Raw genomic sequence first — 26,208 nt, forward strand, 5'->3', positions numbered from 1 at the left:
ATCACCCGTGGGTCATGATCAGTGCTACAGCCTCCCTAGTTAGGAGCCCATCACAGGTGCCCCCACAGAGCATCCTGAACCAGATGTGAAGGGACTCAGCTTGGTCTGGGATCACACCTGCACCCACAAAGTTGTGCCCTGTCCACCCTGTGGGGAGGATCTGAGCTTATGGAAATTTTACGTTAGAAAATGCCATCACACATTTGTATCCCAGCAGGCCAGGTAACTTTCAGAGAGAGGGTGTCCTCAGAGAGCAGCGCTATGAAATCTGAGAAGAGGTATGAAAAATGGGTGCAGTGAGTGAAGAGGGGTAGCTCTGATCTGGCTTTTTCCTCAGATGTGAATGAATGCACCTCTGGGAGAAAGCCATGCCACAGCTCCACCCACTGCCTCAACTTCATGGGCAGCTTTGAGTGCCGTGCTACCCCAGCTGGAAACCTATCCCTGGGTCCCCCAGTGGCCCAAACAACACAGTCTGTGAAGGTCTGGAGCTCAGATGCTACACTTTTGGACACCCACACTCAAAACATCTAATCACATACTCACTGGTACCCACACAAACCAAACAGAAAGATCACTGGGGGTCCCCTGCTGTGTAAGGTGTTAAGCATTTTGAGGTTAAATGTGAAAAGATCTTGGAGGGGTGAGGGGTCCTAGAGAAGGAGCTGGGGTACCAAGTGGAAGGCTCCCAGGGACCCCAGGCAATAGCTAATTACCAACTGGAAAGAGGATATTTCAGTATTTTCACAAGCTGTACTTGTCTCATCTGCTGTCTGTCAGAACTCTACACACTTCCCATATATATTCACAGTGTCCACTACTCAAGGATGTGCTGTCCTTGATTCCAGGAGGTGGCATCACCTCCTGGGAAGAAGGAAGCACTAATTGGAAAGTAAGGGGGCACAGCGAGGAGAGGAACCTCATCAGACTGGGGCAGAGCCTAACTCCCTTCTTTGTGTCCCCAGATGTGGACGAGTGCAGCTCTGGGAAGCATCGTTGTCACAAGTCCACCGTCTGCGTCAACACTGTGGGTTCATACACGTGCCACTGCCGCCAAGGCTGGGTGCCCAAACCTGGATTCAGGCATGAGGAAATGACCACCATCTGCGAAGGTACTTGTCCTGCCCTGATCTAAGACCCGCCCACAGCAAACAGACGCTGCCACACCTAATGAACTGCTCCCCTGTCCCCTGTAGAGATCCCCTTCCCCACCTGGACTGCTCCCCCTGGAATCAAGAGCCAGGTGAGTGGCTCCAAAGGGACAGGCAGCAGGAAATCTCTCCGCAAAGCCCGTTCATTTCCCCCAAGCTCCCACACTCACATGAGACTCTCTGACCACCTTGTCTTCTCCCCCAGGCGCTCTCTCACTTCTTTAAAAGAATCCAGGATCTGGGCAGAAACTTCAGTTCGGCCTCTGTCCTGAACACTGTTCGGGTAAGGGCAGGACCCAAGGGAGGCAGAGGGAAGCATCTCATAGAAGCCTTGGGAAACTTTGGTCTGGAAGGGGACACCCCAACAACAAAGGCGCTCTCTCAGAGGCTCCGCCTCTCCCACAGGGTGGGTGGGAAGAGTGGACATGTGTAGTGAACACCACGGCACACCTACTAATGCCCTTTCCTTTCCCTATTTCTGGATATTGGGTTTACATCATCCTTGACACTAATGAAAAAGCTTTCATCCTTGACACTAATGAAAAAGCTTGACCTCTAAGTGGTTGGATTGCAGGGGCAAAAATCACCCAGGGAATCCCATCCCGTACCATCTGTATCACCCAGTCTCTTTAGTCTGTTCTCTGTGACTGGGTCATACCTTCATATGGCCTCTCAGATGCATGGGCTACTAGCTTTGTGTCCCCATCCCCCCAGGTCCTTGTACAGGAGATGAGTGATCTGCTGGAGACCCCCGGGGACCTGAAAACCCTGACCTTATCAGAGCAGCACTTTGCAGTCACTAACCTGCTCTTTGGCCTGGAAAATGTCCTGAGAGGGGTGAGCAAGGCATTGCCTGAAGGGTCATGGAACTTCAGTTCATCTGCAGGCATGGGTAAGTCAGTACCTGAGTCTGACCGCAGGTTCCTGCTTTGCTTTTTCCCTGCCTCCTTGCTCTTTCAGTCTCACTAGAGCAAAGTGGCCATGCTTATATCTTCCAGTTAATCTCATAAACAAATTAAAATAAAAGGTGAAGGGCAAAATAGTTGAGAGGGACTAATAGGGACAAACTTGCAGTTGTAAAATAAATAAAGGGATGTAAAGACCATCCCCATGGAAAAGAAATGAAAAATGGCAAAATGGTTGTCTGAGGAGGCCTTACAAATAGCTGTGAAGAGAAGAGAAACAAAAAGGAAAGATATTCCCATTTGAATCAGAGTTCCAAAGAATAGTCAGGAGAGATTAGAAAGCCTTCATCAGTGATCAGTGCAAAGAAATAGAGGAAAACAACAGAATGGGAAAGACTGGAGATCTCTTCAAGAAAATTAGAGATATTAAGGGAAAATTTCAGGCAAAGATGGGTTCGATAAAGGACAGAAATGGTATGGACCTAACAGAAGCAGAAGATATTAAGAAGAGGTGGCAAGAATACACAGAAGAACTGTACAAAAAACATCTTCACAATGCAGATAATCACAATGGTGTGATCACTCATCTAGAGCCAGACATACTGGAATGTGAAGTCAAGTGGGCCTTAGAAAGCATCACTACAAACAAAGCTAGTGGATGTGATGGAATTCCAGCTGAGCAATTTCAAATCCTGAAAGATGATGCTGTGAAAGGGCTGCACTTAATATCCCAACAAATTTGGAAAACTCAGCAGTGGCCACAGGACTGGAAAAGGTCCGTTTTCACTCTGATCCCTAAGAAAGGCAATCCAAAAGAATGCTCAAACTACCGCACAATTGCACTCATCTCACACAATAGTAAAGTAATGCTCAAAATTCTCCAAGCCAGGCTTCAGCAATATGTGAACCATGAACTTCCAGATGTTCAAGCTGGTTTTAGAAAAGGCAGAGGAACCAGAGATCAAGTTGCCAACATCTGCTGGATCATCGAAAAAGCAAGAGAGTTCCAGAAAAACATCTATTTCTGCTTTATTGACTACACCAAAGCCTTCGACTGTGTGGATCACAATAAACTGTGGAAAATTCTGAAGGAGATGGGAATACCAGACCACCTGACCTGCCTCTTGAGAAACCTGTATGCATGTCAGGAAGCAACAGTTAGAACTGGACATGGAACAACAGCCTGGTTCCAAATAGGAAAAGGAGTACATCAAGGCTGTATATTGTCACCCCGCTTATTTAACGTATATGCAGAGTACATCATGAGAAACGCTGGGCTGGAAGAAGCACAAGCTGTAATCAAGATTGCCGGGAGGAATATCAATAACCTCAGATATGCAAATGACACCACCCTTATGGCAGAGAGTGAAGAGGAACTAAAAACCTCTTGATGAAAGTGAAAGAGGGGAGTGAAAAAGTTGGCTTAAAGCTTAACATTCAGAAAACTAAGATCATGGCCTCTGGTCCCATCACCTCATGGGAAATAGATGGGGAGACAGTGGAAACAGTGTCAGAATTTATTTTGGGGGGCTCCAAAATCACTGCAGATGGTGACTGCAGCCATGAAATTAAAAGATGCTTACTCCCTGGAAGGAAAGTTATGAGCAACCTAGATAGCATATTTTTTTTTCTAGATAGCATATTAAAAAGCAGAGACATTACTTTGCCAACAAAGGTCCATCTAGTCAAGGCTATGGTTTTTCCACTGGTCATGTATGGATGTGAGAGTTGAACTGTGAAGAAAGCTGAGCACTAAAATATTGATGATTTTGAACTGTGGTGTTGGAGAAGACTCTTGAGAGTCCCTTGGACTGCAAGGAGATCCAACCAGTCCATCCTGAAGGAGATCAGTCCTGGCTCTTCATTGGAAGGACTGATGCTGAAGCTGGAACTCCAGTACTTTGGCCACCTCATGCGAAGAACTGACTTATTGGAAAAGACTCTGATGCTGGGAGGGATCGGGCACAGGAGGAGAAGGGGACAACAGAGGATGAGATGGCTGGATGGCATCACCGACTCAATGGGCATGAGTTTGAGTAAACTTCGGGAGCTGGTGATGGACAGGGAGGCCTGGCATGCTGCGATTCATGGGGTCGCAAGAAGTCGGACACGACTGAGTGACTGAACTGAACTGAAGGTACAGAATTTGGTGAAGGAAATAGCAACCCGCTCCAGTATTCTTGCGTGGGAAGTTCCATGGACAGAGGAGCCTGGAGGTCTACAGTCCAGGGGGTGGCAAAAGTCAGACACAATGTAGTGACTAAACCACCACCAACAATGTTCAGCATAGGGAAAGTAGTCAATAATATATGGAAATGAATGGTAACTAGAGTTAATGTGGTGATCATTTTGTAATGTATGATAATATCAAATCATTTTATTGTACACCTGAAACTATTATAATATTCTAGTTCAATTGTACTTCAGTGAAAAACAGAGAGAAAAAAAGGTTAAAAAGAAATGAAAAACTAAATTTTCATTGTAAAATGAAGTGTCAGCTGTTATGCCCAATGTCCGAATCCCCGAGCGGGAAGAGAGAAGGCCTCCAACACAATGCAACTGGCAAAAAGGGGAAGTTTATTACTGACTCAATCCAGGGCCCTCTGCCGCATCCATTGCAGTGGTGCAGGTCAGAGAGCCCCGAGCCCAAGCTGTTACACAAATTTATAGGGTAAGCACATGCCATTGGTAGTTGGTTTAAGCAGATTGGTTACAAGTTTGCAAAGCAATTTCATTGGTCAAAACTTTCATGCAGGCGGGACTTTCCTGGGGGTTTCCGCCCCGTTCCTAATTTCCTAATTGGCAAACAGTGGTCAGTGTTAAGTGAAAGCTAATTGGTTGTATCCAGGTGGCCTGATAATCTTACCAAGTAGGAAGGCCTACTCCTAATCTAAGCTGCGTTACTTCTGCTCACCTCACATTCCCCCCTGTCTGTTGTTCAAGTAGAGGAATCTTCCTCTTTTCCATCTTGGGCCACTGACACTGTACGTGGACCCAGGAGGGTGGAAATTAAGGTAGTCAGCCAGGGGGAGTGTTGAAACCAAGACTCAAACCATCTCTGCTGGGCTTCCTGTTCTCTCTTTCGTTGTGCCAGTCCCTCTCTCACTTTTGCCATAGATCTAATCCTCTCTTATTCTACAAGACCACCTCAGACAAGGAAGTCAAAGACTTCTCTAAGTGACTGATTGCATCTACAGCGGCTCATAGGGAGGAAAGCCCTTGGCCTTCCAGAGATAGTGAAACTTGGTTAAATTGCACCCATATCTGAGGTCCTACGTCCCATTCCTGGGGCCCATCACAAGAGGGCCACCACAGATTTGCCTGGGCATGCGAAGAACCCCTCTTGGCCGAGTTTTCTCCCAGTCCTCACAGCTCCCCATGGCCCAAATTATGGATATTTCCCTCGGGATCCTTCCCCGGGGAAGATTCCCCTTAGGTCAAAGTAAAGGTCTGGCCACCAGGTGTTCGGAGGGTGGATTCCTGAGGTCTCATTGAGCAGCTCATGAGTCTGCCCATCAATAATTAGGAGACCTCCCGGCGGACGAGTTTCAGTTTCAAAGGATTTGACGGGTGAAGACTTGCCTTCCATTCTGCTCGCGCTTTTTCCTGTTCTTCGGGTGTGGCTTGCCGCACGTGATTGCAGTGAACCCAGGGTCCAATCCCGTCGACCTTGACAGCAGTAGGAGTGGTAAAGAGAACAACATAAGGGCCTTTCCATCTAGGTTCTAATACTTTAGATTGGTGCCGTTTTACCCAAACCCAATCACCTGGGCCAATATCATGTGAGGGGATGGCCCCCTTATTTTGACCCTCGTGTATCTCTCAAATCAATTTCCAAACATGGTTATGTACCTTACTTAATGCCATCAGAGTTTGCTGGAATTGTTCCAAAGTAGGGGGTGGCAGGCATTTTCCTTTGAAAATAGGACACACAAGAGGGGGTCTTCCATACAGAATCTCAAAAGGGGTAAGATTCAGCTTATAAGGGGTGTTACGTGCTCGAAAGAGCGCGAAGGGAAGGAGGGTCACCCAGTCCCCGCCAGTCTCTATTGCCCACTTTGTCAAAGTTTCTTTTAGAGTCCGATTCATTCTCTCAACCTGTCCTGAGCTCTGGGGATTATATTCACAATGTAACTTCCATTTCGTCCCCAGAGCTTGGGCCAGCCCTTCTACAATCTGGCTCACAAAGGCAGGTCCGTTATCAGAGCCCATAGTCACTGGCAGCCCATACCTAGGCACTATCTCCTCTAAGATCTTTTTAGCAGCCACTATTGCTGTCTCTCCCTTAGTGGGGAAGGCTTCCACCCACCCTGAGAAGGTATCTACCAGAACCAACAGATAGCAATACCCGTACTTGCCTGGCCTTACCTCAGTGAAATCTATTTCCCAGTGTTGCTCTGGCTTTTCCCCTCTGTACCTCGTTCCCATGTGCTGCTTCTTCTCTGCCCTCATTAGCTGGCATGCTTTGCAAGCCTGAATTATCTCTCGTACAGTTGCATTTTGTCAAGGGAACCTCAGGCAGGCTGTCTGGAGAAGTGTTAGGGTCTTTTTTCCTCCCAAGTGTGTAGTTGTATGCAGGTGTTCACACAGGTGACGACCCAGGGTGGCAGGCAATATCAGGTTGTTGTTTTGATCTCGGTACCATCCATCTTTGTCATCCTTCTGGAGGGTGGTATCCTCGTTGATCCAGGCGAGATCAGGGAGGGAATATTCGGGAACTGGTGGCAAAGTCCCCATACCAGGAGGTGAAGTCCCACGGCTAATATGGGGATGGTGTAGTCCCGGCTAGCCGCTTCTCGAGCGGCCACATCAGCGGCACGATTGCCCCGCGCCTTAGGGTCTTCTCCTTTCTGGTGACCAGGGACATGTACTATTGCTACTGCCCGGGGAAGTTGAACAGCTTCCAGGAGCCTGTGAATCTCTGGCAAATTTTTGACGTCCTTTCCCTCAGCTGTCCGAAATCCCCTTTCTTGGTATATTGGACCTTGAATATGGGCAGTGCTGAAAGCAGATCGGCTGTCGGTAAAAATGGTAACTCTCTTCTCTTTGGCTAGCTCCAGAGCCTGTATTAGGGCAATCAATTCTGCTTTTTGTGCAGAAGTGTTTGGGGGAAGTGTCTCAGCCCATATTGTCTGTCCTAAATCATCAACTATGGCGGCTCCCGCTTTCCTTTGCTCATCTTTTACATAGCTGCTCCCATCCATGAACCATACTAGCTCACTATTGTCTAGTACATCAGTTAAGTCTTTTCATGCCGCCAGGGCCTCAGCCAGTATCTCGCTGCAATCATGGAGAGGGCGGTCTTTCTCTGGGTTGGGTAAGAGCATGGCCGGATTCAGGAAGCAAGGGGTCTGAAAACGCACCCGTGGGGCATCAAGCAGCAAGGCCTGGTAATGTGTCAAGCGGGCATTGGAGATCCACTTACCCGGTGGCTGCCTCAAAACCCCTTCAATGGCTTGGGGGGTGTGAACCAGGAGTTGCTGTCCATACATCAACTTGTCGGCATCATGGATGAGGAAGGCTGTAGCTGCAATGATGCGAAGGCAAGGGGGCCACCCAGCAGCCACCGGGTCTAATCGCTTCAAAAGGTATGCCACCGGCCGCTTCCATGGTCCCCATTGTTGGGTCAAGACCCCCCTTTCCTATTCCTTGCTTTTCATCTACAAACAGCTGGAATGGCTTATTTGGGTTAAGCAGGGCAAGGGCTGGGGCTTCTAGTAGGGCCCATCTGAGCGTCTGGAAAGGCTTTTCATTGGCTCAGTCCAAGTCCAGTTTGGGGTCTCTTCACTTCCCTCATACAAGGGCTGGGTCTTCTCAGCAAACCCCATGATCCACAGTCTACAATATCCAACAGTCCCCAGAAACTCTCTCACCTGGCGTGGGGTCTTGGGCTCTGGTATCTGCAATATTGTTTCCTTCATGGCCTGGGTTAGCCACCTTTGCCCCTGCCTGATCTTATACCCCAAATAGGTGACCTTTTGCTGGGCTATTTGTGCCTTCTTTGCACTAGCGCAATACCCCAAGATGCCTAGGGTCTGTAAGACGTCCCCGGTGGCACGGTTGCATGCCTCCTCGGTGGTTCCAGCTACCATGAGGTCGTCTACATATTGTAGCAGAATGACCTCTGGGTGGCAAGTCCAATATTCGTAGAGGTCCTCACTCAGAGCCTCATTAAACAAGGTAAGGGAGTTCTTGAACCCCTGTGGGAGGCGGGTCCAAGTTAATTGTATTACCAGTTGGCCTTCCCCCTCGGTCCACTCAAAGGCAAATATCTCCTGGCTCTGGGCCACCAGGGGTAGGCTGAAAAAGGCATCTTTCAAGTCCAACACAGTGTACCAAGTGTACTCAGGCAGCTAACTTCTCAGGAGGGTATAAGGGTTAGGGACAGTGGGGTGTATGTCACTCACCCGTTTGTTGACTTCTCGCAGGTCTTGGACAGGTCTGTAATCTGTCCCCCCTGGCTTCTTCACCGGCAGTAAGGGTGTGTTCCAAGGGGATTGGCACCGCTTGAGAATTCCAGCATCCATGAGACGTCGAATGTGGGGAGTCATCCCCCGCTGAGCTTCCTGGCTCATGGGGTACTGTCTCACCCTCACAGGAGTTGCCCCAGCCTTTAGCCCAATGATGACCAGATGTCTCTGTTTGGCCAGTCCCATCCCTGCCGTTTCAGCCAAGGCCAACGGGTATTTATGGACCCACGGTTGTACATCTGGTGCTATGGTCTCTGAGGGCTTTGGCGCACAAAGTCTGCATTCATCTCTTAAGGCTAGGGATAAGACATGTATTGGCTGTCCAAGTCCATCCGTGACTGTCGTTCTCCCAGGGTCAAAATGAATCTGAGCATTAACTTTAGTCAACAAGTCTCTTCCAAGTAGAGGGGCTGGGAATTCTGGTATCACCAAAACCAAATGGGACACCTGGTGGGTCCCCAGATCTACTTTTCGTTCTGTGGTCCAATAATATCTTTTTGTCCCCGTGGCTCCTTGCACCAAGCTGGTTTTCTTAGACATTGGTCTCAGTTTTTTATTTAAAACAGAGTGTTGGGCACCAGTATCTACCATGAAGCCAACGGGTTTCCCCTCCACATGTATGGTTACCCAGGACTCGGGGAGGGGTGCCGAGTCTTGACTCCCCCAGTCACTGTCTTTCCCCGCATATAGAACTCGAGTTCCAGGGGAGATTCTCTCTCTCCGGGTCATTCCTCTCCTTGGGTCCCTCTTAGGGCACTCATTTTTCCAGTGCCCCTGTTCTTTGCAGTAGGCACACTGATCTTTCTTTAGGGCCTGCCTTTTTGGTTTCTCTTTTCTCTCATCTGGGGGTCTCGAGGTTCCCTCAATTCTGTTCCGGCCTTTATCCCCACAAAAAGAATCTGGGCTAGCTCCCTCTGGTTCTTCCGGTTTTCCCTCACTCTATGTTCTCTATCTTCCTTCCTGATCCTCTCAGCTAATTCCCTTTCCTCCCATCAAATTCGTTCTTCCCTTTCTTCTGGGGTCTCCCTATTATTAAATACCTTTTCAGCTGCTTTCAGTAAATCCTGTATCGTCTGTTCTCCCAATCCCTCTATCTTTTGTAATTTCCTCCTAATATCTGGGGCTGCCTGATTTATAAATGCTAACAGGGCTGCAGCACGTGACTCCTCAGCCTGGGGGTCCATAGGTGTATATTGCCTGAAGGCTTCCATCAGCCTCTCTAGAATGGCTGCCGGGCTCTCAGTGGGCTCTTGCCTTACTAAATTTACCTTCGCCAAATTTGTCGGCTTTCTTGCTGCGGCCCGCAGGCCTGCCATCAGAATCTGGCGGTACACTCGAAGACGCTCCCTACCTTCTGCTTGCTCAAAATCCCAGTTAGGCCGCAACAGAGGAAACCCCTCGTCCACGAGATGAGGCTGGGCGGTTGGCCTCCCGTCGGCTCCCAGGACCCGTTTCCGCACCTCTGCCAGAATTCGCTCCCGTTCTTCTGTGGTGAAGAGCACCTTCAAAAGCTGCTGACAATCGTCCCAGGTGAGGTTGTGAGTGAAAGGAGAGTTTCACCTGGTCGGGCTCTAGTTACTGAGGCTCACTTATTGTAGGGCCTTCAGAGTCCGCCAGAGTGTAGCCCTGGCCAGGACTCATCAATTGCCCCCACAACCTTTCGCCTGTTCACTGAAACTCCTGAAAAGAATAGGAGTTGAGGGCAGATCAGAGAAGAAGGGGAGAAGGAAGAGAACAATGCACCAGAAGAGAACGAGATCAGAGACAATGCTGGCACACACACAAACACGGAGAGCCGAAGACAAACACACGGACAGACAAACGTCGGCTGACAACACAGCGCTGGGTTTTCGGGTCCCCTGAGTTTTTTCACCAGACTCGGGATCAGGAGAGGAACTCTCCTTCCCACAGAGACGGCTGCCTTCCAGCGCGCTCGCTGGCCTCAGCCTTACGCCTGCTGGAACGTTTAATCTGTTCCCCCCTTTATAGAAAGCTTTCTCCTGTGCCAGATACCTTCCTGCTTCACAGCAGGTCCTCGGATTTACACTGGACTTCCTGTGGCAGATACCTTCCTGCTTCACAGCAGGGCCTCGGATTTACACTGGACTTTCCTGACCTGACAGACAAACGTCGGCCGACAACACAGCACTGGGTTTTCGGGCCCCCTGAGTTTTCCAGAGCACCGGTGCTATTATCTAGCCTTCCCCTCTGTCCTGGAAGTGTTCTCTTCCCCCGGTCCAGGGATCCCGGACGAGCCCCCAAATGTTATGCCCGATGTCTGAATCCCCGAGCGGGAAGAGAGAAGGCCTCCAACACAATGCAACTGGCAAAAAGGGGAAGTTTATTACTGACTCAATCCAGGGCCCTCTGCCGCATCCAACGCAGTGGTGCAGGTCAGAGACCCCCGAGCCCAAGCTTCTACACAAATTTATAGGGTAAGCACACGCCCATAGTAGTTGGTTTAAGCAGATTGGTTACAAGTTTGCAAAGCAATTTCATTGGTCAAAACTTTCATGTGGGCGGGACTTTCCTGGGGGTTTCCGCCCCGTTCCTAATTTCCTAATTGGCAAACAGCGGTCAGTGTTAAGTGAAGGCTAATTGGCTGTATCCAGGTGGCCTGATAATCTTACCAAGTAGTAAGGCCTACTCCTAATCTAAGCTGTGTTACTTCTGCTCGCCTCACACAGCAAAGGAAATAATTATACTGAAGAATTTACGATAAAATATAAATGGCTTCAAAACAAGACCACCTGGTAGCTCAGATGGTAAAGAATCTGCCTGCAATGCAGGATACCTGGGTTCAATCCCTGGGTCAGTAATATCCCCTGAAGAAGGAAGAATCCACTCCCAGTATTCCTGCCTGCAGAATTCCAAGGACAGAAAAGTCTGGTGGGCTAAAGTCCATGGGATCGTGAAGAGTCAGACAACTGAGTCTCTAACACTTTCACTTTCTTTTCAAAAAAACCAAGGCATTAAATTTGGAAGTGTATAAATCTAGTATTATTTGCTATTTAAGTCTGATTTGTTTTATTAAGTTGAAATGCACTTTATTATAAATTCACCATTTTAACCAGTGTGTACAATTTGGAGACATGTAGTAGTGTATTCACAGAGGTGTATAACCTTCATCTCTATTTCTAAAACATTTTCATAATCCCAAAGGTATTGTCTGTCCACTAAACAGCCACAAATTTCTCCTTTCCTTCAGCCCTGGCAATCAGTTATTGGTTTTCTGCCCCTATGGATTTCCATACTAGATAGTTCCTATAAATAGAAATAAATACATTATATTTCCTATAAACATTTGGGTTGTTTCTACCTTTTGACTGTTGTGAACAGTGCTACTGTGTATATTGTTGTATAGGTATTGGCTTGAATATCTATTTTCATTCATTTGGGTCACAAAGCTCAGTGTGGTATTGCTGAGTTGTGTGATAGTTCTATTTTTAACATTTTGAGAAATGGCCTATTTTCCCAAAATGGCTATTTTTCCATTTTCCACTGTCAACAGCAATGTACAATGGTTCCAGTCTCCTAATTGTCAGTGACACCTGTTGCTTCCATTTTTTTTTCTTTCATTATAGCCATTCTAGTAGCTGTCAGGAGAGATTGCACCATGGTTTAACCTGCATTTCTCTAGTACCTAAGGATGTTTAATATTTTTTATGTCATTGTTGAGCATTTTTGTATCTTTCTTGGAAATATGTCTATCTATTCAAGTCCTTTTGCCTACTTTTTTTTTCTCTTGGCCATGGCATACAGCATGAAGGATCTTAATTCCCTGACCAAGGATTGAACCCAGATCACCACACTGAAAGCACAAGTTCTAACCACTAGATGGCCAGGAACCCTCCATCATTTGCCTATTCTTAAATTTAGTTATTTGGTGTTTGGCTGTTGAACTGTACGAGTTCTTTATATATATATATATATATCATACATATATATACTCATATATGAGTGTGTATATATATATATGTAAGAGTTCTTTATATATAAGACTTATTGATATATATAATATATTTCATATATTCTACTAGTAGACTGTGTGATATATGTGAATTGCAAATATGATCTCCCACTCTGTAGATCATCTTTCCACTTTCTTCATAGTCTTTTCACTTTGATGGACATATGCTTAAATATGCTTTAAATTATGATAGAGTCCATTTTATTTATTGTTTCTTTTGTTGCTTGTGCATTTTTATCACATCTAATAATCCATTTCCAAATCAAAGATCATGCAGATTTACCATTATGTCTTCTTCCCTTCTAGTTTTAGCTTTTAAATATGCATTTTGACCCATTTTGAACTCATTTTTGTGTATTGTGTGAGGTAGGGGTCCAACAGCCTTCTTTTCTGATTATATAGCCAAATATCTGAATGGTGTTGGCACCCATTGTTGAAAATCAATTAACAATAGACGTATGTGTTTATTCCTGGACTCTCAATTCTATTGTGGTGGTCTGTATGTCTCTGCTTATGCCAGTATCATACTGTTTTGAATACTGTAGGTTAGTGGTCAGTTTCAATATCAGGAAGATGAATACTCCAACTTTGTTTGTCATTTTCAAGATTGTTTAAGTATTTGTGTTTCTTCAATACCATACAAATTTGGGGATGAAATTTTCCATTTCTGCAAAAACTAATTAAATGCTGTCATAGCATTATTAGTATTGCATTGAGTTTGCAGATCACTTTGGGGAATATTGCAATCTTCAAACATTATCTTCCCATCCATAAACACTGGATTTCTTTCCACTTATTGAGTGTTTTCAATTTCTTTAAACAATCATTTGTAGTTTTCTGTATACAAGTTTTGAACCTCCTTGAGTAAATTTGTTCTTAATATTTTGTTAAAGATTTCTGCATTTATGTTCATAAGAGATACTGATCTATAGTTTTATTTTCTTGTGATGTCTTTATCTGGCTTTGTTTTCTGGGTAATGGTGGTCTCATGGAATTATTTTGATTGTGTTTTTTCCTCTTCTATATTTGTAACAGTTTACAAAAATTCATGTTAATTCTTCCTTAAATGGTTGGTAGAATTCTAATCTGGGCTTTGCATTTGGGGATGTTTTGATTTCTTATTCAGTCTCCTTACTAGTTATAGGTCTGTTCAGATTTTCTCCTTCTTCTTCAGTTACTCTTGTAGTTTGTGTGTCTGTAGGAATGTCCATTTCATCTAGATTGTTGCTTGTGCTGGTCTCACCCTATTCATAATCACTGTTGTGGTTGGACTGGTCCTTGTGGTTTTGTTACCTAACCAGACTTGAGTCCCCTTCTCCTCTTGCAGTTAAGTCAACCTACTGACACTGGATTGTGGTGAAGGAATATGCGATGTTTATTTATTTATTTATTTTACTTTTAGACAGTGAATGATTTTGTTGTGTAAGTATACCTCATGCAATACTTAAAATATATGTGTGTGTGCTCAGTCATGTCCAACTCTTACAACCACATGGACTGTATCCCGCCTTGCTCCTCTGTCCATGGGATATCCCAGGCAAGAATACTTGAGTGGGTTGCCACTTCCTGCTCCAGGAGATCTTCCCCACCCAGGGACTGAACCTGTGTCTCCTGCATTGGAAGGCGGGTTCTTTACCCACGGAGACCCCTGGGAAGCCTACTTAGGTTACATTATACTGTACTTATGGTAAAATATTACTTTAGTTTTTTTTAATTTATTTATTTTAGTTGGAGGCTAATTACTTTATAATATTGTACTGGTTTTTGCCATACATGGACATGAATATGCCACAGGTGTACATGTGTTCCCCATCCTGAACCCCCCTCCCACCTCCCTCCCCATCCCATCCCTCTGGGTCATCCCAGTGCACCAGCCCTGAGCACCCTGTCTCATGCATCAAACCTGGACTGGCGATTTGTTTTATATATGATAATACACATGTTTCAATGCTATTCTCTCAAATCATCCCACCCTCGCCTTCTCCCACAAGACCAAACTACTGTTCTATACATCTTTGTCTCTTTTGCTGTTTTACATATAGGGTTATCATTACCATCTTTCTAAATTCCATATATATGTGTTAGTATGCTGTATTGGTGTTTTTCTTTCTGGCTTACTAAACTCTGTATAATAGGCTCCAAGGTCATCCAGCTCATTAGAACTGATTCAAATGTATTCTTTTTAATGGCTGAGTAATATACCATTGTGTATATGTACCACAGCTTTCTTATCCATTCGTCTGCTGATGGGCATCTAGGTTGCTTCCATGTCCTGGCTATTATAAACAGTGCTATGATGAACATTGGGGCACACATGCCTCTTTCAGATCTGACTTCCTCGGTGTGTATGCCCAGGAGTGGGATTGCTGGGTTATATGGCAGTTCTATTTCCAGTTTTTTAAAGAATCTCCACACTGTACTCCAAAGTGGCTGTACTAGTTTGCATTCCCACCAACAGTATAAGAGGGTTCCCTTTTCTCCACACCCTCTCCAGCATTTATTGCTAGTAGATTTTTGGAAAGCAACCATTCTGACTGGCGTAACATGGTACCTCATTGTGGTTTTGATTTGCATTTCTCTGGTAATGAGTGATGTTGAACATCTTTTCATGTGTTTGTGAGCCGTCTGTATGTCTTCTTTGGAGAAATGTGTGATTAGATCTTTGGCCCATTTTTTGACTGGGTCATTTATTTTCCTGGAATTGAGCTGCAGGAGTTGCTTGTATACTTTTGAGATTAATTCTTTGTCAGTTGCTTCATTTGCTATTATTTTCTCCCATTCTGAAGGATGTCTTTTCACCTTGCTGATAGTTTCCTTCATTGTGCAAAAGCTTTTAAGTTTGATTAGGTCCCATTTGTTTATTTTTGCTTTTATTTCCATTACTCTGGGATGTGGGTCATAGAGGATCTTGCTGTGATTCATGTCAGAGAGTGTTTTGCCTATGTTCTCCTCTAGGAGTTTTATTGTTTCTGGTCTTACATTTAGATCTTTAATCCATTTTGAGTTTATTTTTGTGTTAGGTGTTAGAAAGTGCTCTAGTTTCATTCTTTTACAAGTGGCTGACCAGTTTTCCCAGAACCACTTGTTGAAGATATTTTCTTTTCTCCATTGTATATTCTTTCCTCCTTTGCCAAAGGTAAGGTGTCCATAGGTGCATGGATTTATCTCTGGACTTTCTATTTTGTTCCATTGATCTGTCTTTCTGTCTTTGTGCCAGTGCCATACAGTCTTGATGACTGTGGCTTTGTAGTAGAGCCTGAAGTCAGGCAGGTTGATTCCCCCAGTTCCATTCTTCTTTCTCAAGATTGCTTTGGCTATTTGAGGTTTTTTGCATTTCCGTACAAATTGTGAAATTATTTGTTCTAGTTCTGAAAAATACCGTTGGTAGCTTGATAGGGAATCTGTTGAATCTGTAGATTGCTTTGGGTCATATACTCATTTTCACTACATTGATTCTTCCTATCCATGAACATGGCATGTTTCTCCATCTGTTTGTGTCCTCTTTGATTTCTTTCAACAGTGTTTTATAGTTTTCTATATATAGGTCTTTTGTTTCTTTAGGTAGATACATTCCTAAGTATTTTATTCTTTTCATTGCAATGGTGAATGGAATTGTTTCCTTAATTTCCTTTTCTGTTTTCTCATTGTTAGTGTATAGGGATGCAAGAGATTTTTGTGTGTTGATTTTATATCCTGCAACTTTACTATATTCGTTGATTAGCTCTAGTAATTTTCCGGTAGAGTCTTTAGGGTTTTCTATGTAAAGGATCATGTCATCTGCAAACAGTGAGAGTTTTACTTTTTCTTTTCCAATCTGGATTCCTTTTATTTCTTTTTCTGCTCTGATTGCTCTGGCCAAAACTTCCAAACTATGTTGAATAGTAGTGATGAGAGGGGCACCCTTGTCTTGTTACTGACTTTAGGGGAATTGCTTTCATTTTTTCACCATTGAGGATAATGTTTGCTATTGGTTTGTCATATACAGCTTTTATTATGTTGAGGTATGTTCCTTCTATTCCTGCTTTCTGGAGGGTTTTTTATCATAAATGGATGTTGAATTTTGTCTGCAAGCTTTTTCTGTCTGGCTTTTTCTGCATCTATTGAGATAACACAATTTTTATCTTTCAATTTGTTAATGTGGTGTATTACATTGATTTGTGGACATTGAAGAATCCTTGAATCCCTGGGATAAAGCCCACTTGGTCATGATGTATGATCTTTTTAATATGTTGTTGGATTCTGTTTGCTAGAATTTTGTTAAGGATTTTTGCATCTATGTTCATCAATGATATTGGCCTGTAGTTTTCTTTTTTTGTGGCATCTTTGCCTGGCTTTGGTATTAGGGTGATGGAACCCTCAGAGAATGAGTTTGGAAGTTCACCCTCCTCTGCAATTTTCTGGAAGAGTTTGAGTAGGATAGGTGTTAGCTCTTCTCTAAATTTTTGGTAGAATTCAGCTGTGAAGCCATCTGGTCCTGGGCTTTTGTTTGCTGGAAGATTTCTGATTACAGTTTCAGTTTCTGTGCTTGTGATGGGTCTGTTAAGATCTTCTATTTCTTCCTGGTTCAGTTTTGGAAAGTTATACTTTTCTAAGAATTTGTCCATTTCTTCCAGGTTGTTCATTTTATTGGCATTGTTGCTGATAACAGTCTCTTATGATCCTTTGTATTTCTGTGTTGTCTGTTGTGATTTCTCCATTTTCATCTAATTTTGTTGATTTGATTCTTCTCCCTTTGTTTCTTGATGAGTCTGGCTAATGGTTTGTCCATTTTATTTATCTTTTCAAAGAACCAGCTTTTAGTTTTGTTGATTTTTGCTATGGTCTCTTTTGCTTCTTTTGCATTTATTTCTGCCCTAATTTTTAAGATTTCTTTCATTCTACTAACCCTGGGGTTCTTCACTTCTTCCTTTTCTAGTTGTTTTAGGTGTAGAGTTAGGTTATTTAGTTGACTTTCTTCTTGTTTCTTGATGTAAGCCAGTATTGCTATGAACCTTCCCCTTAGCACTGCTTTTTTAGTGTCCCATAGGTTTGGGGTTGTTGTGCTTTCATTTTCATTGGTTTCTAAGCAGTGTTTATTTTAAGGCACCATACAAGGAGTCCAGGGCAGCTAATCCTCAAAGCACCTAAATGACACAGCACGCTTGAAGCCACACAGTGAAATCACAAGGGGGAGACAGAATGGGGCCTGGAGTTGTGCTTTTATTGCCATGGAGGGTGGAAGGTGGTTGCCTAGGATTTGGGCATGACCACTCTTTTTTGGTGAATTGAAAATATAAGAGCCAGAATTTAAAGTATGGGAAGAGATAAGAACAAGCAGCATAAGTGGTCAGTCATTGAAATCATTGAAGATTGCTAAAACAAAGGAACCTTGGAAGGGGAAGGTAGCCTCTTTATCTAGTCCCCTCCTCCCCTGACCAGCAATGTGTTAACTGTATTTGAAGTGGGTGACTCTTTGAAATGAATTCTTGAACAATTAAAGCTTAAGTCAGGCGCTGAAAGTGAAAGTGGCTCAGTCATGTCAGACACTTTGCTTCCCCTGGACTATTCAGTCCATGGAACTCTTTAGGCCAGAATACTGGATTGGGTTGCCTTTCCCTTCTCCAGGGGATCTTCCCAACCCAGGGATCGAACCCAGGTGTCCCGCATTGCAGGCCGATTCTCTACCAGCTGAGTCACAAGGGAAGCCCAAGTCAGGCACTAGCATTATATATATATATATATAAGATGTCAGGGATTATACTATAGTTAAGTAATTTGCTCATAGTTTCTAATAATCCTCTAAATGAAGATGGGTACATGTTACAAAACTCAAGTCCTGTGTTCACTGCTCAAAAACTAATACTCCAGAGGCAGCTGCTTATAGAAAGGAAATGTAGCTTTAATCAGAAGATTGGCAATCTTGGGAGAAGGTGTGTCATTGCATCCCGACAACCTGCTTCCAAGATTCTGTTCAGCCATGGCAGTTTGGTTTTTTTTTTTTTTTAATTAACTTTTTATTTTATATTGGACTATAGCCACTTAACAGACTTCCCTGGTGGCTCAGATGGTAAAGAATATGCCTGTAATGTAAGAGACTTTGGTTCGATCCTTGGATCAGGAAGATATCCTGGAGAAGGAAATGGCGGTCCACTATAGTATTCTTGTGTACAGAATTCCATGGAAAGAGGACCATGGCAGGCTACAGTCCATGGGATCACAAAGAATCAGACATGACTGAGCGACTAACACACACAGACATAGCCAGTTAACAATCTTGTAAAAGTTTCGAGGAACAACAAAGAAACTCAGCCATACGTATACATGTCCATTCTCCCCGACTCCCCTCCCACCCAGGCTGCCACATAACATTGGGAAGAGATCACTGTGCTATACAGTGGATTCTTGGTTATCCATTTAAAATATAGCAGTGTGCACATGTCCTTCCCAAATTCCCTGACTATCCTTTACCCTCATCCTTCACCTCTGGCAATCATAAATTCATTCTCTAAGGCTATGAGTCTGTATCTGATTTGTAAATAAGTTCATTTGTATCATTTCTTTTTAGATTCCACATATAAGAGATGTCATATTTCTCCTTCTCTTTCAGACTTACTTCACTCAGTATGACAATCTTCAGATCCATCCTTGGTGCTGCAAAGGGCATTGTATCATTCTTTTTTAAATTCAGCCATAGTAGCTCTTTATGTGGGGTCTGTTGCTCAGTTGGTAAAGAATCTGCCTGCAATGCAGGAGACCCAGGTTCAATCCCTGGGTCAGGAAGATCCCCTGGAGAAGGAAATGGCAACCCACTCCAGTATTCTTGCCTGGAAAATCCTATGGACAGAGAAGCCTAGCACGCTACAGCCCATGGGAGTCACAAGAGTCAGACACAGCTTAGCAACTTAAAACCAATGGTAAATTTTAAAGGGCAAAAAGGAAAAGAATCTCAGAGAATCGTCAAGGCAGGAAGTTAAGCTCTGCATCATTTTCCATTACCTGAAGGCTGGCTGACTCCTTGTGATCTTTCATCAGATGGTATTAAATATCTCATCCCTGTGGTCTGCTTGGAGAATTGTTCAGGGTATTTCTGGGGGTAGACAGCTAATCATACTTTAACTTAATTTTTCATTCCTACTTCTTTTAATCTGAGGAAAGAATCAAAACAGGTTGGGCAAGGTATTGTGTGTATTCACTAAAGCACAAGTCAGGTGTTAGTTCAATGTTACATAATGAATCTCATTTTGAAATTTCATAAGGATTACTTTATGTAACCTCATAAAGTAAGTTTTAAAGGGAACAGAAACTGGCAGGCAGGAAAGGGCTAAAGAGCTGCTTACTAATTTCTTTATCGGTAAACATCATTCCATTTCTATGGGATAAGAGGTGAAGGTTCATCTTCTGCAATTGTTTCATGCTGACATAGGGACATGTTTGATCAGAATATGTCACTGGGGATCTGTAGCATCACTTTGCAGATAATTCTAGTTGCTCACTTACATGCGTGGGCAGAGAAAGCTACAATTATTTTGAGGCCCACAAAAATGTAGACTGTGAAGAGCAATACTGCTAATCCTATTCTGTTGAGGTCAGTTCTTGGAATTTTACTAGCCATCGATGGAACAACTTATGTCATAGCTACAGTCTGGTCATCATGCAGTTAGCATATTCCCTCTGGTGGCAGTTATAGTATTTGCAAAACAGCTCAGGAATGTGCGTCAGACACAGACAGATTCTGTGACTCTATTGTTCTAATCATTAACTGCTTCAGCCTGATCATCTGTATCTCAGGGAGGCTTGGGAAACTCCAGCTTTCCTACAAGAGGCAGGGAACATGGAAGAATCACTGTTCTTGGGGGCAGGGTTTGGGGTTCTGCTTGCTTTCATACCTATATGTACCATTATCATGCATGTGTGTGTGTGGGAAGTCGCTTTAGTCCTGTCCAACTCTTTGTGACCCCATAGACTGTAGCCCTCCAGGCTCCTCTGTCCATGGGACACTCCAGAAATATTGGAGTGGGTTTCCATGGCTTCCTCCAGGGGATCTTCCTGACCCAAGGATCGAACTCACATCTCCTACACCTCCTGCATTGCATGCCAATTTTTTACCACTGAGCCACCAGGGAAGCTCCATTATAACGTATAACAAATATTAGGTGTAATGTTGTACTTCAGTTCAGTTCAGTCACTCAGTTGTGTCCGACTCTTTGTGACCCCATGGACTTCAGCACACCAGGCTTCCCCGTCCATCACCAACTTCCAGCGCTTGCTCAAACTCATGTCCATCGAATTGGTGATGTCATCCAACCATCTCATCCCTTGTCATCTCCTTCTCCTCCTGTCTTCAATCTTTCCCAGCATCAGGTTCTTTTCCAATGAATCAGTTCTTTGCATCAGGTGACCAAAGTATTGGAGTTTCAGCTTCAGCATCAGTCCTTCCAATGAATATGCAAGACTGCTGTCCTTTAGGATTGACTGGTTTGATCTTCTTGTTGTCCAAGGGACTCAAGAATCTTCTCCAACACCACGGTTTCAAAAGCATCAATTCTTCAGTGCTCAGCTTTCTTTATAGTTCAACTCTCGCATTCATACATGACTACTGGAAAAACCATAGTTTTGACTAGAGGAAACTTCGTAGGCAAAGTAATGGCTCTGCTTTATAAGATGCTGTCTAGGTTTGTCATAGCTTTCCTTCCAAGGAGCAAGCGTCTTTTAATTTCTCATCTGTTACATTATATAATGTTATGTTATATATGTTGTGTATGTTATGTAATGTTATGGCATATAAAATAATGGCATTATTTGGTACACATAATAACATTTCACATAATGTATATCTGATATACAATATATATAATGCGGCTTACTTCACTCTATATAACTTGTGTATAATAAAACATAATATATAGTTATCTTATGTAAGCCTTACCAACAGTTACAGAAACATTAACAGTTACAGAAACTTTAAGCACTATGAACCACCTATCTTTGTAGCCACTTTTAATAGTCTTCTATTTTCATTCTTGCTAAATAAGCTTGTAAAATTGAGATTGTACCACCTTTAGCTGTTGTTATGCCATCATTTGAAATTACCTGAATGAAATTATTGAGGTAGATATTGCAATAACTGTTGTTCAGCCACTCGGTCATGTCCAATTCTTTGTGACCCCCTGGACTACAGCATGCCAGGCTACCTTGTCCTCCACTATCTCCGGGAGTTCTGCCCAAACTCATGTCCAATAATGGTCACAATATAATGTCTGAAAAAATGCACAGCCTGAAAGTTGAGTATTAGGCTTTATTCAGTGGGCTTTCTGAGAACCTCAAGCCTCGGAGATAGAGGATGAGCCAGGAGCTATAGAAGTTTCACAACAGAAACAAGATAGTTAGAACATCAAAGAATTACTATTAATTAAAGAAAAGCAGATATCTCACTTTAGTGAATTTAACACTTTTTCTACAGATGGCAAGGTGCAAGAGTTGGGGCTTATTGAAATCACTCCTTTTACATGCACCTTAGCTCTCCAGGGCCAGTATCCTTCTCTTTCCCATCCTGACTCCCCTTGGGTGCACTTTTGTGCATGGCTGCCGGGTGAGGGCTTGGCTGTGGATGGCTTATTAGCTCCCTCCTGAGTTCCCCCAGTCTCACAGTCGGGGGTGTTGGTAGTGGTTGATGGCTTGATTACCCTAGCATCTTTTGTTTGCTGATATGGTGGACAACATTTTTCCTCCATAATAATTAAACATATATACTATATAAAAATATATAGTATATATGAGTGTCTTTGAAAAAGACCTGGATGCTTGGACAGATTGAAAGCAAAAGGAGAAAGAGGAAACAGAGTATGAGATGGTTAGATAGAAATCACTGACTCAATGGACATGAATTTGATCAAACCACAGATTAGTGAAGCACTGGGAAGCCTGACATGAAACAGTCCATGGGGTTGCAAAGAGTTGGGCATGACTTAGCAACTGAACAGCATGGTGTTATAGCCATCAGAACAATCATACTTACTAATCTAACTCCCACAATTCATAGAAGTGTCACTGGAGGTGCAGGCACCAAGCTACAGGAATATCACCTTGATTCAGAATCGGACAGAGATGATGCTGACCTGGGATACAGTGCATGATTCTGGTGATTCAGGTAATGGCTGAGACAGTGGTAAGTCTTCACTGTGTGTCAAGATGCCCAAGGATATGACAAATGGAATATTGAAGTTTAAAGGGAAGTGTGGGCTATCGTGGGTCAAAAGGAAACAGTTCATCTGTAGAAGAAGAGGTCCTTTCAGGTACTGCAAGATGTCACCCTTAGCCTTGTCCTGCAGGTCTTGCTGTGGTGGGCCTCCTGTCCACTCCATGGATGCGCAGATTCCTGGCTGAAGCCCCTCTGGTCCTGGATGCTGAGGAACTGACAACTCTACATGAGACGCACAGGGGTTTGCTGCAGGAAACCTCCCACATCCTGCTTTCAGATGTCATATCTGCCTTTATCACCAACAAGGACACTGAGAACCTCAGGTTCCCAGTCAACTTTGTCTTCCAACATGTGAGTCCAGGTGGGATGGAGTGGTGGGTGTGGAACAGGCCTGAGTCCTGGGCCCAGCCTTGGGCTTCAGCGGGCTCTGCCATGGGTGCATAAACTCTTTAGGAAAGCCCTTCACAAGCCAGCTTTGGCTCAGCATTTCTGAGCAACAGATCCATGAACTCACACCTACTTCCTCTTCCTGTTAACACAGTCAGTGACCCCTGGGCCAAGAGAGAAAGTGCACTGTGTTTACTGGGAGCGTGGCCAGAATGGAAGTGGTCACTGGGACACCAGAGGCTGCTGGGTGACCAGCACCAGAGACAACACCACCACCTGCCAGTGCACCCACCTCAGCATCTTTGCCATCCTCATGGCCCACTACAGTGTCCAGGTGAGAACCTCAGAGAGGCAACATTCAAGGGCTACTGCTGTATAACAAATTCCCACACACAGCAGCTTTAGAAACATAAGTTTATTATTATCTCATTGTTTCTTCAAGCTAGTAAATAGTCGGGATTCAGATGAGCTTTCTGTTCAGGTTCCTACAAGTCTTATAAACCTTTCCTCAGAAAATTGGGGTTGTCCCCTAACTCCCTGATTTCTGGCAGATTTCAGTTCCTAGTGTTAGTAGGACTGAGGTAGTGTTTTCTTTATCTCTGGCAGCAGAGAACCAGGCTCAGTTCCCATGGTTGCCTGCATTCCCTCTCATCGGTTGCTGTTGTTCAGTTGCTAAGTCATGTTCCCATGCCTTGCCATCCATACACTATAGCACAACAGGCTCCCCTGTCCTTCACTCTCTCCCATAATTTGCTCAGATTCATATCCACTGAGGCAGTGATGTCACCCAACCATCTCATTCTCTGCTGTCCCGTTCTTCTTTCACCTTCATTCTTTCCCTGCAACAGGGTCTTCCCCAATGAGTGGACTCTGCACATCAGGGGCCAAAGTATTGGAGTCAGCATCAGTCCATCCAATGAATATTCAGGGTTGACTTCCTTTAGGACTGACTGGTTTGATCTCTTTGCTGTCCAAGGGACTCGCAGAGGTCTTCTACAGCACCACAATTCAAAAGCATCAATTCTTCGGCACTCAGCCTTCTTTCTGGTCCTAATTCTCCTCTGGGACCTCTCACAGTGCACCAGTGAATCTGTCTGGAGATCAGCAGGAGAAACTCCCTCATGACAGAACTCTCTCAAACTCTGAATCGTTTTCTCCAAGAAGAGCCTACCTCTTCTGAGGGCTCTTCTGGTTACAACAGGTCCAACCAGGATAAACACTCTAAGTCAGTTGATGGAGGACTTGAATTTCACCTGCAACACTCTCTTCACAGCACCACCTGGGTTGGCTTTTGACTGAACATCTGGCAGAAGATGGGGATGAGGGTGTGGTTGCCAAATTAAAATTCTGTGTACCCAGGGGTCTTTACAACAGGGTGCTGAGGGGCTGCAGAAAATATGAATTTTATTCTACCATCATTGCCAAAATACAGTAGATTTCCTCCATCAGGGGTTCAGTTCTAATCTATAATCATTAGTTCCCTTCCAGGAATGGATATTTCAGGGGTGGGTGAGTGGCATCCAAGGCAGGTGGTTAATACCTGGACAGAGAGCCTCAGGTACAGACTCTGTCACACACCACCACTGGTGGGAATGGAGGGTGATGCTCAGCATGAAGTTTCATGCCTCTGTGTACCTACTGTGGTAACTGGGAGGCTGAGTCATGCTCAGAAGCCTACAGGAAAATAAACCCTCGTGAGTTCCAGAGTTTGTTCTTGACTAAAGAGTCTCCTGTCCCTCTGTCCTTCCAGGGACTGAATTAACCATTCAGATCCCATAAAATTCTAACATTCAGAACCTGGAGAAAGCTATCCACAAATATACCAACTCTATCTGGGTCTTCTCTTCCTGATTTTTCTGTGTCTAAAAATAAAAAAGGTGGAAGGGTCATTACTCAGAGCAGGAAAGCATGACTGTGGACTCCTCTCTGCTGGGTCCCAGGAGAAGGATCCCGCACTGACCGTGATCACCTACGTGGGGCTCAGCCTCTCTCTGCTGTGCCTCCTCCTGGCGGCCCTCACCTTCCTGCTGTGCAAAGCCATCCAGAACACCAGCACCTCGCTCCACCTGCAGCTCTCGCTCTGCCTCTTCCTGGCCCACCTGCTCTTCCTCACAGCCATCGACAGAACTGAGAACAAGGTTCGTATATGTTTCCAAAATACTCCTGCCCCAGGGGATTCTGAGTTCATGAAGCCACACTGCTTTGGACACTTTAATAAAAGGACTTGGATTCCAGGTAAGGTTAAGTTGGTAAATAACCAGTTTCACATTGACTGCCATAACTAGAAGACAAACACTCTGTTGACAGCTCCTTCATATACATCAAAATTCTCTCTAGTGGCCAGTTATAGAAGTACCGGGGCCGTGCTCCACCCAGACAGTCCCTCCTGGTGACACCTTCCTCCTCCCCCAGGTGCTGTGCGCCATCATCGCAGGCGCCTTACACTATCTCTACCTGGCCTCCTTCACCTGGATGCTGCTGGTGGGCCTGCACCTCTTCCTCTCTGCACGCAACCTGACGGTGGTCAACTACTCCAGTGTCAACAGGTTCATGAAGAAGGCCATGTTCCCTGTCGGCTACGGAGTCCCGGCTGTGATTGTGGCCATTTCTGCAGCATCCAGGCCTCATCTTTATGGAACATCCACCAGGTAAATTAAATTCCAAGTCTTCTTATCTCTCCAGCACAATCATGTGTTGTAAAACAAATGTAGTATTTGATTATGACAGATCATAATATACAGACACTAAGTAATAATCCCTAGGTCATCCTTGGTGGAGGATAATAATTAAGGAGACTGCCTTCAACCCCTGTTCATGAAATAAAAAAGAGGAAATCAAAGGACGTGCTTAGGGCATCATTTAGAAAAATATAACCTGTTTTTTTTGTCCTAATTCTATAGGATGTTTCAATCTTTCATTTGTAATAGTAGAACTGATATAAATAATTAAAATAATAGACTGTATCATAATTCAGCATTTACAAGGTGCTTACTTTGTGCAAATGCATTTTTCTAACCATTTTTTAATGTATGGTAATTCAATTAATCCTCATACCAATACTATGAGGTAGACACTGTAATTCACCCCACTTTACAGATGAGAAATCTGAGGCACAAATAGTTTAAGTAAATGCAGAAATGTGCACAGT

At 44.1% G+C, this 26,208-nt stretch overlaps 1 protein-coding gene across 1 annotated transcript in view; it reads left to right on the forward strand.

Annotated features, from left to right (window-relative positions):
• Positions 1-26,208, forward strand: part of ADGRE2 (adhesion G protein-coupled receptor E2) — a 66,552-nt gene that overhangs the window by 8,298 nt on the left and 32,046 nt on the right. Inside the window, 11 exon segments of the mRNA XM_043911187.1 lie at positions 338-415; positions 418-483; positions 966-1,112; positions 1,197-1,243; positions 1,357-1,434; positions 1,866-2,043; positions 22,515-22,622; positions 22,804-23,034; positions 23,219-23,394; positions 25,001-25,198; positions 25,473-25,708. Coding sequence (XP_043767122.1) covers positions 338-415; positions 418-483; positions 966-1,112; positions 1,197-1,243; positions 1,357-1,434; positions 1,866-2,043; positions 22,515-22,622; positions 22,804-23,034; positions 23,219-23,394; positions 25,001-25,198; positions 25,473-25,708 — 1,543 coding nt within the window.

The sequence above is a fragment of the Cervus elaphus genome, chromosome 9, assembly GCF_910594005.1.
Source record: "Cervus elaphus chromosome 9, mCerEla1.1, whole genome shotgun sequence".
Lineage (NCBI taxonomy): Eukaryota > Metazoa > Chordata > Mammalia > Artiodactyla > Cervidae > Cervus > Cervus elaphus.